Below are 11,454 nucleotides of genomic sequence, written 5' to 3'. Positions count from 1 at the left end.
TGATCTGGTTGAAGAAGATGTAAAAGCAGAAGGATTCATCACCGAGGTGAAAGCTGAAACCTTTGCAGTGTGACTGTAAAGCTGGGAGTCAAAGGGTGATGGTACATTGGTTTGGCTGTGGGCCAGAGAGGAGGCTATTGAACTTGGTCCAGTACTGAACCTATTGAAAAACTTGATCCGTTCTTTGCTACTGTCCAGATTTCGATTTATCTAATCCTCCTGCCAGATATTCTTCATCCCTGATCACACATTTCTGATAATGTTCTGCTGGAGCTTTCTCTGTCTTCTTCCTGTGAGCCTTCCTGATGTCTCTTATCTTGACTTTAAGTTGCTTCACTATGCAGCTCAGTAATTCCCTATCTTCTTCCCTTAAGGCTCTTTTTACTTGTTTAGCAGCACAGAATCCAAAACCAGAGGGAATAATCAACCAATTTAGCAATGCTTCAACAACAAAAATGAGGAATACAAGTTTTTAAAAAGGAGAAAAAAATCTGAATCAAAGTAACAGAGCTACTTAAACGAGCTGCCATCTGAGGAAAATGTGAAAAAAATTTGAAAAAACAAAAAAGTTATATTAACTCCCAGAAACTCGGCAAACTATAATTAAGATAATGTAAAATAAATAAATAAAAAATTGGAAAGGAATTCATGGGGGAGGAGTTGAACCTTTTTTCCTTTTTTTCTAGGTTACTTACTGTAAATTTACTTTTGTTAAAAATAGCAAATTTGGTATCCACATATTATCTAAAATTAAACCAATATTATTTAAATGGAGTGTGGAATTAATTAATACACTGTGATTAGATTTAAGTGTGTTATTTTGAGCACCAAATTCAGAAAAAAGGGGGTGAGAGGGGCTGATCTTAAGAGGTTAAACATTCCTTTCTGAGCTGATTGTTGCACAATGGTAGGAAGGTTCAGTTTTCAGCACATTTAATGAAGTCAGCGGGAGATATAATAATAAAAAAAAAACGAGAAACATCAGATCAGAGCCACAGGGCTTGTGTTCAGCTTCTCCGAATTTTTATTTTCAATGCAGGGCATAAACAAAGGGTGCCGGTAAGGATTGTACATCATTACTATCATCGATTTCATTCTATTTAATTTATTTTTGGAATTCCTTCAGCAGCACCCCCTCCAGCTATTGACACCCTGTGTAAATGCTTCTATGGCCGGTGCTCAGTGCTTGCCAATCTTGTTGTTCTTTTTAACAGGAAGCCCAACCAGGGATTGGGGCTGGAAGGCCTCTGTACTGGAAAAAGGTTCCTTGTAACACAGATCAGTCGCATCTGATCACATAAACATGAATAAAGGGAAACAGGTGGGGGTGGGACAGTATTATGGTCCGGACACATGGAGAAAACTCTGGTCACTCCAAACCTCTCTCTGAAAACTCACATAATTCTTGGGTTAAAAATGCAAAACAACAGCTTATAGGATGGATTTGACAAAGAAGCACATTCTGATCATGATAAAAAAAAAAAAGACACGTGTACTCTCAGATGCTTTGCTGCATTTTAAAACCGCGCAGGAAAAAAAAAAAAAAGTCTGTTTTCACAGGAACAGCCAGTTCCATGACTGTCAGCTTCCAGCCAGGAACATCCAGTCCACTTTTATAAACAAATACATCCTCACTGCTCAGTGGAAGTTTTCAGAGCTTCAGCCAGGGAGGAAAGTCTGCTAAAGGTCAAGGCAAGTTCACCAGATTTAAAAATGCCTCTCGCGTCTAATGTCAATCACCCAAACCTTTTTGTGTCTGGCTTCCAGAGCTGATGCGCGTAATTCACCTCTTGATCCTCCCTATCTCTTCGCAAAGCCTGGAGAGGTACTGCGTGAGCTTCACCATCACAATGATGAGGGCCCCCAGCGTGAGCGTGCACGAGGGCCACAGCAACGAGTGGAGGACAACACTGTGGTCGTAGAGCCTGGTGAGGAGCACGGCCTCCTGCTGCTCGCCAGGGTCGTAGTAGCAGGAGACGTGCTGGTTGGTCTTCAAGTGCTCGGAAATGTTCACGATCACGGCATGCATGGCGGCGCTGTCCTTTTGACACCGGGGCACGTAGACACACTGCAAGGAGAGCACCGAAGGTTAAACGGGACAAGAAGTCCTTGCAGTTTCTTGTCACTGCAGCCAAGTTGCCTTTTACCGCAACGCTGAACACTAACAGTCGCTTTCTGAGTGGTGACTGGGCCAACCTGTGACTCCTGCTGTCAACATTTGAAATGCTTCAACATTTCCCAGGGTTTTCTTTCTGCCACTGGACTTACTTCAGAGCTAGCGTCCTGCGTCTCTTCGTTGTGGGACAGGCGGCTGATACGGCCTGTGCTGTTGATGCTCACGTAGACCTGCAGGCAGGGGTATCTGGACACTCTCCAGCAGTCTGACCCACAGCTGTATGAACAGTTCATGTCCCCTGTGATCGTGGAGTTGATGACAACGCATGTTCCCTCCTCTGTCCACACACTGTGCAAACAAAAAAGAAAGATTTAGTTTAATTGAAATGAAAAAGAAGTCTATCTCAGTTTTTTGTTTTTGCTTTATAATTTAAGGCTGGAGTCTGTACCAACAGCCCCAGTCCCACCGCCACAGTGTGGCCGTGTGCCACTCGGCTCCGCCCGCTTGATCAAGAGCAGGGTGAAACCGAGTGGACTCGAGCAGAGTTTTGATGCCAACACGCTGCTTTTCGGTGATTGGCCGAGGCGGAGGAGAAATTTGGAAGATTTTTCTCCAAGGAAGTCCAGAAAAACTGAAGAGCGATTACATTGATATTAAGGACCAATATGAATGGAGTGGGTCAAACCGGAATATAATTTTACTATTTACAAACCATGAAGCGCGGCAGAAGAAAAAGAAAAGAAAAGAAAAAGGACACTTGAGCTTTCTATACCGAGAGGCGCTGTGACAGATTACTCTCATTTTACACTGAAAGCTGTTATGTTTTGTCTCTGAAGAGTGTTTGATAAAAAAAATGTGTTCACCAAAGCTGATCCGTCCACCGTGTGGTAGAAGGCAGTTGCTGTCTGCCTTACAGACCGAGAGCAGCCGGGGGGACTAGCTGTCACAGAGCGGCCCGCTGAGAGCTCGCAGACAGGGAGTCTCACTATTTTGACCAATAATCTCGCAGCACGAATATGTAAAACCCAACCTATAATAATTATTTCACCGCGGTTAAAAATCTTTTGCACTATTTACGTATTCTCGTCACCCCCGACATGGCTGAGGGAAAATTTTTATAAAGCTCTAAAGTTAAACTCAAACTTTGGGGCAAGTCAGACAGCCCTCGCCTTCCCCCTCTGCTTCTCTCTCTCTCTCTGTCTCACTCTCTCTCTCTCTCTCTCTCTCTCTGTCTCACTCTCACACTCACACACACACACACTGTTTTACCGTTGCAGGCAGAGTGACACTGCGGGGAGGAACTAAAGCTTATTTTATTATTAGTTTTAAGCTGATGTGTGATCCAGATATTTATCCCGGTGGATTATTTATCCTTAAAAAATATTCAAGACAATTTACATATACAATTATACTAACATCCATCCATCCATTTTCTAACACGTCTATCCCTTATGGGGTTGTGAGGGGTGCTATTGCCTATCTCCAGCTGTCAGTGGGCCATAGGCGGGGTACACCCTGGAGAGGTCGGCAGTCCATCGCAGGGCTATACTAACATTATTTGTATTTTTCTTTTTTCTATGTTTTTATTTATAATGTTTTTTTGTTTCGTTTTATTGTTTGCCATTTCTTGCAGATTTCTTTAAAGTGTCAATGTCGGAGACAAGACATGGGTTATGGGGGACGGGGACTAAAGCCACCAGCCTGGTCAGCCAGACTGACTTTACACAGGGCGTAAGTCAGCCTGCTACGGCTCCATACTCTCCGGTCTAAAACAGACCGGACCAATCACAGCGCGGGAGGCGGGACTTTACGATGTGTCACTCTCTGCAGCAGAATTACCCATAATGCAGCAGCGCTTTTCTGCTACCATAACAGTCAAGATACATACAGAGATTTTTGTTGCTTGGTGCCTTGGGAATTTAAGAAAGTACATGTGAGCACACCATGTATCCTCTATTTTTTTTATTTAGACAAAAGCAGCAAAATTTGTTTATTGGAAAGTTTGCTCGATGGCATGACATGTTTGACGGACTACAAATTACAAAAACCAGACCGCCTAGCTTGGAATTTTTTGCGTGATATCCGCAGTTATCCGATTGATTCAAAGCTCATGTAACCTGTTAGACCCTCCTTTGAAATTGGGCTCTAACAGCTCCTTTCCAGACTGATATGCAGTGTATATGGCTTAAGTCAGTCTGGCTGGCCAGGCTATGAAGCAACCCCTAGGAGGCGTTTCCCTCTTCCAGGTTTTTCTAAGCCGGTCAAAACATAAACCGCGCAGAGTTAAACCGAGCGAGGAAGAACCAAACTGGGCGGGCCTAATCGAGTAAGGTCATTGGAACTGGGGCTTAAAGGGGCAAAAAAAAAACTGATGGTCAGGGATTTTTCAACAAGGTTTTTCGTAAAGGTTTTTAAGCTGTCAGTATCTTGCCAACTGTAACTGTTCATATTGAAAATTTGGCATACACAAACCTGGAGTAAATCAAGGTTAATTTTAGCCAATAGTGATCATCCTTCTTCTTCCATCTAGTCAGAAGCCATAGCTATAGGCCTCCCAGGGATAAGTGCAATATATTAGAGTTGTTTTTGTTCTGGATGAACCAAATCCTTCTCTGCATTTAGGGGGGAAATAAACTAATTTGTCTAACTATTTAAAATACTACTTATTTAAAATACTAATTATTTAAAATAATATACTGTTGCTCAATTGGTCAGGTTGTTTGTATCGTGATTATTGTTGTCTTGTGGAACCTGTTTTTGTGTTTTCTAAAATATTAACCTAAAACACAATTCTCCCTGAGGGAAAACAAAAGTCTGAACTGATCTCTACTAAGCCAAACTCTCTTTGCATCTTCATTGAGTATAGCTTTAGATTAGGTCATCCTGTGTGCAGGCTGTAGGAGCCACAGTCCAAAAACAAAACTGTTAGGTTAAGTCGTCTTTCTTAATTGGCCTTAGGAGTGAGTGTGTGAGTGTTTGGTTTGTTCATCCTGTGTGCCTCTGTGTTGGCCTTCGTTGGTCTGGTCTATCCCGCCCAATTACCACCCCAGAAGGGCCCCCGCAAGGACAAGTGGGTGTAGAAAATGGATGGATGGATGGTTGATCCAGCAGCCTGAAGCTGTTGGGTAATCCAAGACGGGGCAAATTCAAAGTGTTTTCCTACTATCTTAAAGCAACTCTGTTTGATAATCTTTAAATTGTCATCATGTTTACATTTTGGTGTCATTTATAGAGGTATGAGCTGGTGCGCTAACAACCAATGGCTATCCTATGTGAAACACAGATAAATGTATATGTATAGCATTTCTGGAAAGACTCTCTGAAAATGAAGCAACATAAAATCCAAAAACATTATGGGTGTTTAAGCAAATAGTTTTGCGCTGCATTACCTATCCGGGTAGTTACTTTACACAGAAGTGCTTTATATTCCCAGTGGACGTTTCACACAGCGAGTTAATTGGTGTCATAACGCCTCCCACCTTTTCTTCCTGTGTAAATGATAATCAGTTTCTGTGTAAACAACCATTTGATGCAAACATGGAGAGTTTAAATGTTCATTGCCTTTTCAGAACTTGCAATGGTGTTTTTGAAATTGGAGCTGTTTTAATTTCTTGTTTTGACCTCTCTGTCTGGTCATTAGCCTCAGTCTCTGGGACCAACTAACGTGAAAGTGTTTTCTAATGCCCAAGCCATGCTGATACAATGCTGCCACCACAGCGAGGATTAATCGTCACAATCTACAGAAAGCAGCTGTTTCAACCTGCTGCACCCAAAAGCCAAAAAACTGTTTCGCTGATTATTAATCATTGTAGATTGAAAAGAAAAATCAATGGATTTTTATGAGTTGAGCTGAATTTCTTTACAAGCAGGAAGTACTGTATGTTTTCTTAAGAATCATTGTCTTATTAACTAAGCAGCTCATTGTGTTTCCTGTTTCTCTTTAAACACCTCCTCTGAAAAGCTAAATACAGTGAGTGGCAGGACATTTCTGTGACATTGTGACAGGCACACTTTAAAAACTTGAACTGAAACTTGGATGACTCAGAACTTTTTGTGGTCAACCAGCCTATGTGCAATTTGGGGTGGTGTACTTCTCTTAGGTAGAAGCCTTGTTTCATGGGGAGATCAGTGTGTACTGATTTCCCTTAGCAAGGGACCTCATCAGTCTCATGCTAATAAGGTATTAGATTACAATGATTTACCTTGAGCACCTTCAGCGAGTATATGCATGATTAGGTAGCCCACATCTTAGTGAAAACTGCTGCTACCAGTCCCGCCATTGCACAACCCAGATATGCTCACACTACAGTACTAGGCCACTGCAATCTCACCACAGAAGTTTGGCGCAAGCTCGGAGCAGTCTGGAAATTCTCATGCTTCATCATGCGTAATGGGTAGTCAACAGTGTCCCTGATGCACCCTGGAGACCTCACAAAAACGCTGCTGAAATCATCCATGCTGTAGTTGATTTTTAAATCTAGGTGCGATGCAGTCCAGTCAGTGCAAAGATCGTTTCAGTAAATGCATTTCTGAGCAATGTACCTTTAGACACAGTACCACCAGACCAGTACCTGTCTGCATATGAGCGTATAACCGTGATTCCCAGCACAAAGTACATCATGATTGAACACAGGATCATTCCAAGTCCCAGAAGAAGGGCTCGATCTTCTCCAGCCTTGAGAGCTGTCACTGTTTTTTTCTTGTCCAATAAATCCACATCACGAAATTTCTGGTAAATCGACCTAATAACAGAGAGTGAGACTGCATCATTCTTCCTGTTTTTAAAGTGCTGAAATGGAAATAGAATCGGTTTTGGTTGTTTACATTAGCTCTCTTAGCAACACAGGAACTTTTTACCCGTATAAATCTTCTGTGAGTATTTTTAGCCCTGAAATGTTGAAACCATCAGTTACCTCCTCTCATTTTCTCTTCCTGATCCTGCAGCATTTCTGGCCCCTGCCACAAAAAACATATTTCCTGATGACCTTGGCGGTCGTCTACTTGCTGAAGCGGAGCGAAGGGACTGCTGGAAACTCCTGTGAAGAAATAGTAGTTTTATGTTCAGCTGTTATAATGAATTGTCACATTTTATTACCTATATTCTGGCTTATAAAGTAACTAGGTCAAGAGAATGTCACATAAGAATTTACCTTTGATGCATTTTACACTCTTTATTCCTTGAAAACTCCAGTTCACTAGAGAATAAAGCTTTTTCCACTAACCCAGGAAGCAGTTTTTCATAATGGTACGTTGGGCCCGAAAGCACTCCTCATACAGTGGATTCCAGGTAAACATCTCATTTTGAACACAAAGAAATGCTCCAAAGGGCAAACAGAATGATGGGTGGCTACAGCTGAAAGGTGCTTTAAAGCTGATGAGACCCAGCTGAAAAACCCAACCTTCTGTTTCCTGAACATTTGTGCTGTCAACACATAGTCATTGAGTCCGCAGCAATGACATTTAACAAGAGAACGTGCCTTAATTTACCCAGAATTAGTTCCATAAATAACAGCCATAACTTTGATTTAAATGAATGAATGGCCAATACATAGAAGGCAGTCTTGGGTCAGGGTTTTTATAATACATTAAGAGTCAGTGGAGACCCCTTACTGATAGCAAAACGTATTGAATATCACCACAAATGTATGTTTGGAATATGTTAATTATAGGGGGTTTATTTTGGTGTGTTTTTTGGTCAGAATGAGCTATCTCCGAAACGCAACTTTTATTACCAATTACTCTACAATCAGAATCAGCTTATTGTGCAGTTCCTTGAGTTCAGTTTCCCATGCTCGCAGTGTACAGGTTTTTAAATACAAATGTAGAAGCTTTGAAGGTAATGCAGTTTTTAAGACACTTGTACATACATATACAGTACAGTCTGCTTTGTAGATTGTGAGCTGGACCAAAATGCAGACTAGAACTTGTGATGAGCTTGGTGAAGGATTTAAAACAGAGGGAACAGGGTATGGAGCACAGACAGAGAAACGGGCATTGTAACAGAAGAATCCACCAAGGAGCTTAAATACCGAGGCAGGAGTGGAAAATCACAAAACAACCACATGAGCTAATCGGAGGACATGTGGAACAGGCGAAGCACGATGAAAGCATCGAAGCTGAGGGAGGGAGACTGACTAACACACATGGAGCTGAACTAAGACACAAAGAAACTACCAACCAAGGGTAACACTGATCTAAGAGGAATACATACAAACATACAAAGAACAGAACACAAGAATAAACTGAGAATGTGGCAACAAGACAAAAATGAACACAGAGAAAGTAACTGAATAATGCAAGACTGGTAGAATATGTAGGAAATCATCAATCTATCTATTTATATACACACATTTGTTTACAAAAGAAAACCGTTTAGAATAGTGCAAATATGCACATTATTCTTTCCCACTGTACTAGAGTAGCAAAGCAAGGTGTTCATTGCGTTCATCCTAAAGACAGCCTAAAGGAACTACCTGACTGTCGGTTTTTGCAAACAGCTCTTTATCACCAGCTTTAATGTTAAAGTTTGAACAGATCTTGTCCAGGATGTGTGGGGCTGCCCACTTCCTGAGTCTAGACCTGTAAATGGGAAATGGATTGAATATAGTGTTTTTCTAGTCATACTGGCCACTCAAAGGGCTTTACACAAAAGCCACATTCACCCAATCACACTTAGTCAATTAGCCTTTAAATGTTAATTTAAACCCTATTTGTGTGCGTTAATGTCTACCGCCCCCTGTCGGTGGTTAGCCGCCCCTGCGCCTTGCCCGATCCTTTCACGCTGGAGGATCAGTCTTCATTGAATAGAACTTCTTTAGTAGGAAATGACTCTCGTAACAGGAACTATCCTTTAACACATTTAACCTAAACGAGACATGGTACAGATCAGTAATGAGGCTATTTACAGGTTCAAAACGGGAAAAGAAAAGAGGAATCTAGAATGTAGGTCCACTCCCATGCAAGTACACTGTCCCACATGGCATCCCTGGTATAATGTGTCACCAGTTGCGTGTTATCTGATAGACTGTGTCTCTGCATTGTGTCCAAGACTATCTGTGAGCATGCTGTCCCTGGGTTAACTGACCCGCTTGATTTTGTCAGTCCCCTTTGCCCACATCTAAGTATGCCAGTTCTCTGACGTCCATGATGTTCGTGACTCATCTGCTATTTTCCCAGTAACTGCTTTCAATAGTTCCTGCGATCTGTAATTTCATACTGTAATTTTCATACACACAATATGAATACGCGAGCGTATTCATATTGTGTGTGTGTGTGTGTGTGTGTATGTGTGTGTGTGTGTGTGTGTACTTGCAGTTGAGTGAGAATGCAAACTCCTAAGGAATGTTACAGAGCTCAATAATCTATACTTGAAGATCATATTGATGTTAAATAAAAGTGGCCTGAGAATGGATCCACGAAAAACCCCACAATTAACCTTTGTTTTTGCCCAGATTTATAATTTCCAACACGACTGCACCAGTTTAGTATAGCACCTATCAATCCCGCCTATCAATTAGTATGTTAGTATGTTATTGACCGATCTGAGCGTGTACGCTTTAAATGCATGTTAAGGAAGATAGTTCTGGATTGAGACATGTTAAATACATGCAGTATTCCTGCTTTTACTGAACTGTTGAGAGTGGAGGTATTGGTTTCTACTACCATTTAATTATTAAAATATAAATTGTACATTTTCAATATTCAGTTTAAATCGATTCAAACTTGTCAGATTAATCTAATTAATTTTAGCAACTGACATTTTTTTTATTTCAGTAAAATGTAAGATAAAATCCATCAAATTCTACTAAGTACATTTTGTGGCTTTGAGGATCTTTATTGAAGAGTAAATAAATAAGAGGGAAGGGAAAGAGAGAAGGGGAAGACTCGCAGCAATTAGACCAAGACCAGGAATCAAACCCAGGACAACTGATCCAAGGTCTTTAGCCTCTGCAAATGGTGCACCTGCTCTACCAACTGAGCTACCCAGTGCACCCAAGTACATTTTTAAATATGTGTCTTTCTGAAAGACACACATTTAAAAATGGAAAACAAATCCTTCCGAAAACATTTAAAAAAAGTGAATTTCAGTGAACCAAAAAAAACAATAGAAATACTGATTTTATTGATCCAACCGTTACCATTTTTGTAGCAGCTGTAGCTGTGTAGCTGAACTGTGGCTGTTAAAAGAAGTGTTGAAAAATGTTTATTGTCTCAATCATAGAAGAGCCTGTTCTGAATGATCGTGTACAGCGGTTTAGAAAACCTAACCTGTGCTTCAATCTGAACCACTCTATAATCACGTTGCAATGTAATAAATCACACCTCTGCACCTTCCTTGCCTTACAGATAGTGCCAGATTTCTAGTGTGGCCTGGATTACCTATAATAACTGTCTTTAGCCTAGAGCTTGCCTTAACCTCCTATTTCCCCAAAACATTAAGCCTAAACCCCCCCAGCTGTGCCAAGTGACTAGTGTCAGCTGAAATCAAGTAAAGGTGGTAATACGTACAATCAGAGGGATTCCACCTCCTGTCGCTGGACTGTGGAGATAATCCAGTCTTTAGACTACAAGTGTCAGCAGTGGCTCTCCCAACAAGGTCCGGATGGTAAGGGACAGCAGCTGGCCACCTCTCGTTTAAACTCTTACCCCAAGTGATCTGGATGCCTGCCATGCCTTTGGCGGTCATGTGAGTTCTCTCCACAATGCAGGTCCTGCTCAAAACCAATTGGTCTTGCACAATCTCTCAGAAGACGTGACCGTGACTGTTTGCGCCCTGTTCTATATTTGATGGAGGCCTTGCTTCACAGCCAGAATCCACTCTTTGAAATATCTATGCCTTCACGTCACAAATGCACAACTTCAATGTCAAGCAGTTGGACACGCAAATGTGGCTAGAATTGGCCACTAGGTGTCAGTGCAGCACAAGCGTTTTTAATTTGTTTAATGTTGGCTCCTTTGAGTTTAACTTTAATGTTGGCTCCTTTGAGTTTAACTTTTTGTTCTGTAGATGCTTGTTGGAATTGTTCTATGCAGAAATTACCAACTTTATTCATTACAGCGGATATTGCAGATGGTATCTGATTTTTCAGATGTCTATTTCCATGTTGCATTGTTAACTAATGCACTTGTAGTCGTAAAAGAACGGAATATAGCAGGTCATTCTTTGTCATTTCCTAAAATATCACAAAATATACAATAAACAAAAATTGTGTTTCTCTCATTCAGATTTAGATCAAATTGTACGAGAGACTGATAATCATGATAACCAAGCAGCAGGATGACTTGCCTCAGAAATCACTCTGACGCTTTAAGTCTCCACAGTAACCATTCTCATACTC

At 41.2% G+C, this 11,454-nt stretch overlaps 1 protein-coding gene across 1 annotated transcript; it reads right to left on the bottom strand.

Moving 5' to 3' along the window:
- Nucleotides 1–986: 986 nt before the first annotated feature.
- Nucleotides 987–10,942, bottom strand: kcnmb2 (potassium large conductance calcium-activated channel, subfamily M, beta member 2). Its single transcript, XM_012860894.3, has 5 exons — nt 10,625–10,942; nt 7,030–7,152; nt 6,688–6,858; nt 2,269–2,464; nt 987–2,068 (listed from the first exon to the last, which is right to left on the bottom strand). The coding sequence occupies exons 2-5, from the start codon at nt 7,086–7,088 to the stop codon at nt 1,784–1,786; spliced, it is 711 nt and encodes a 236-aa protein (XP_012716348.2). The 5' UTR covers nt 7,089–7,152; nt 10,625–10,942; the 3' UTR covers nt 987–1,783.
- Nucleotides 10,943–11,454: the final 512 nt, after the last annotated feature.

This window comes from Fundulus heteroclitus, chromosome 6 (assembly GCF_011125445.2).
Source record: "Fundulus heteroclitus isolate FHET01 chromosome 6, MU-UCD_Fhet_4.1, whole genome shotgun sequence".
Lineage (NCBI taxonomy): Eukaryota > Metazoa > Chordata > Actinopteri > Cyprinodontiformes > Fundulidae > Fundulus > Fundulus heteroclitus.
This window is presented reverse-complemented; position numbering and strand designations above follow the sequence as displayed.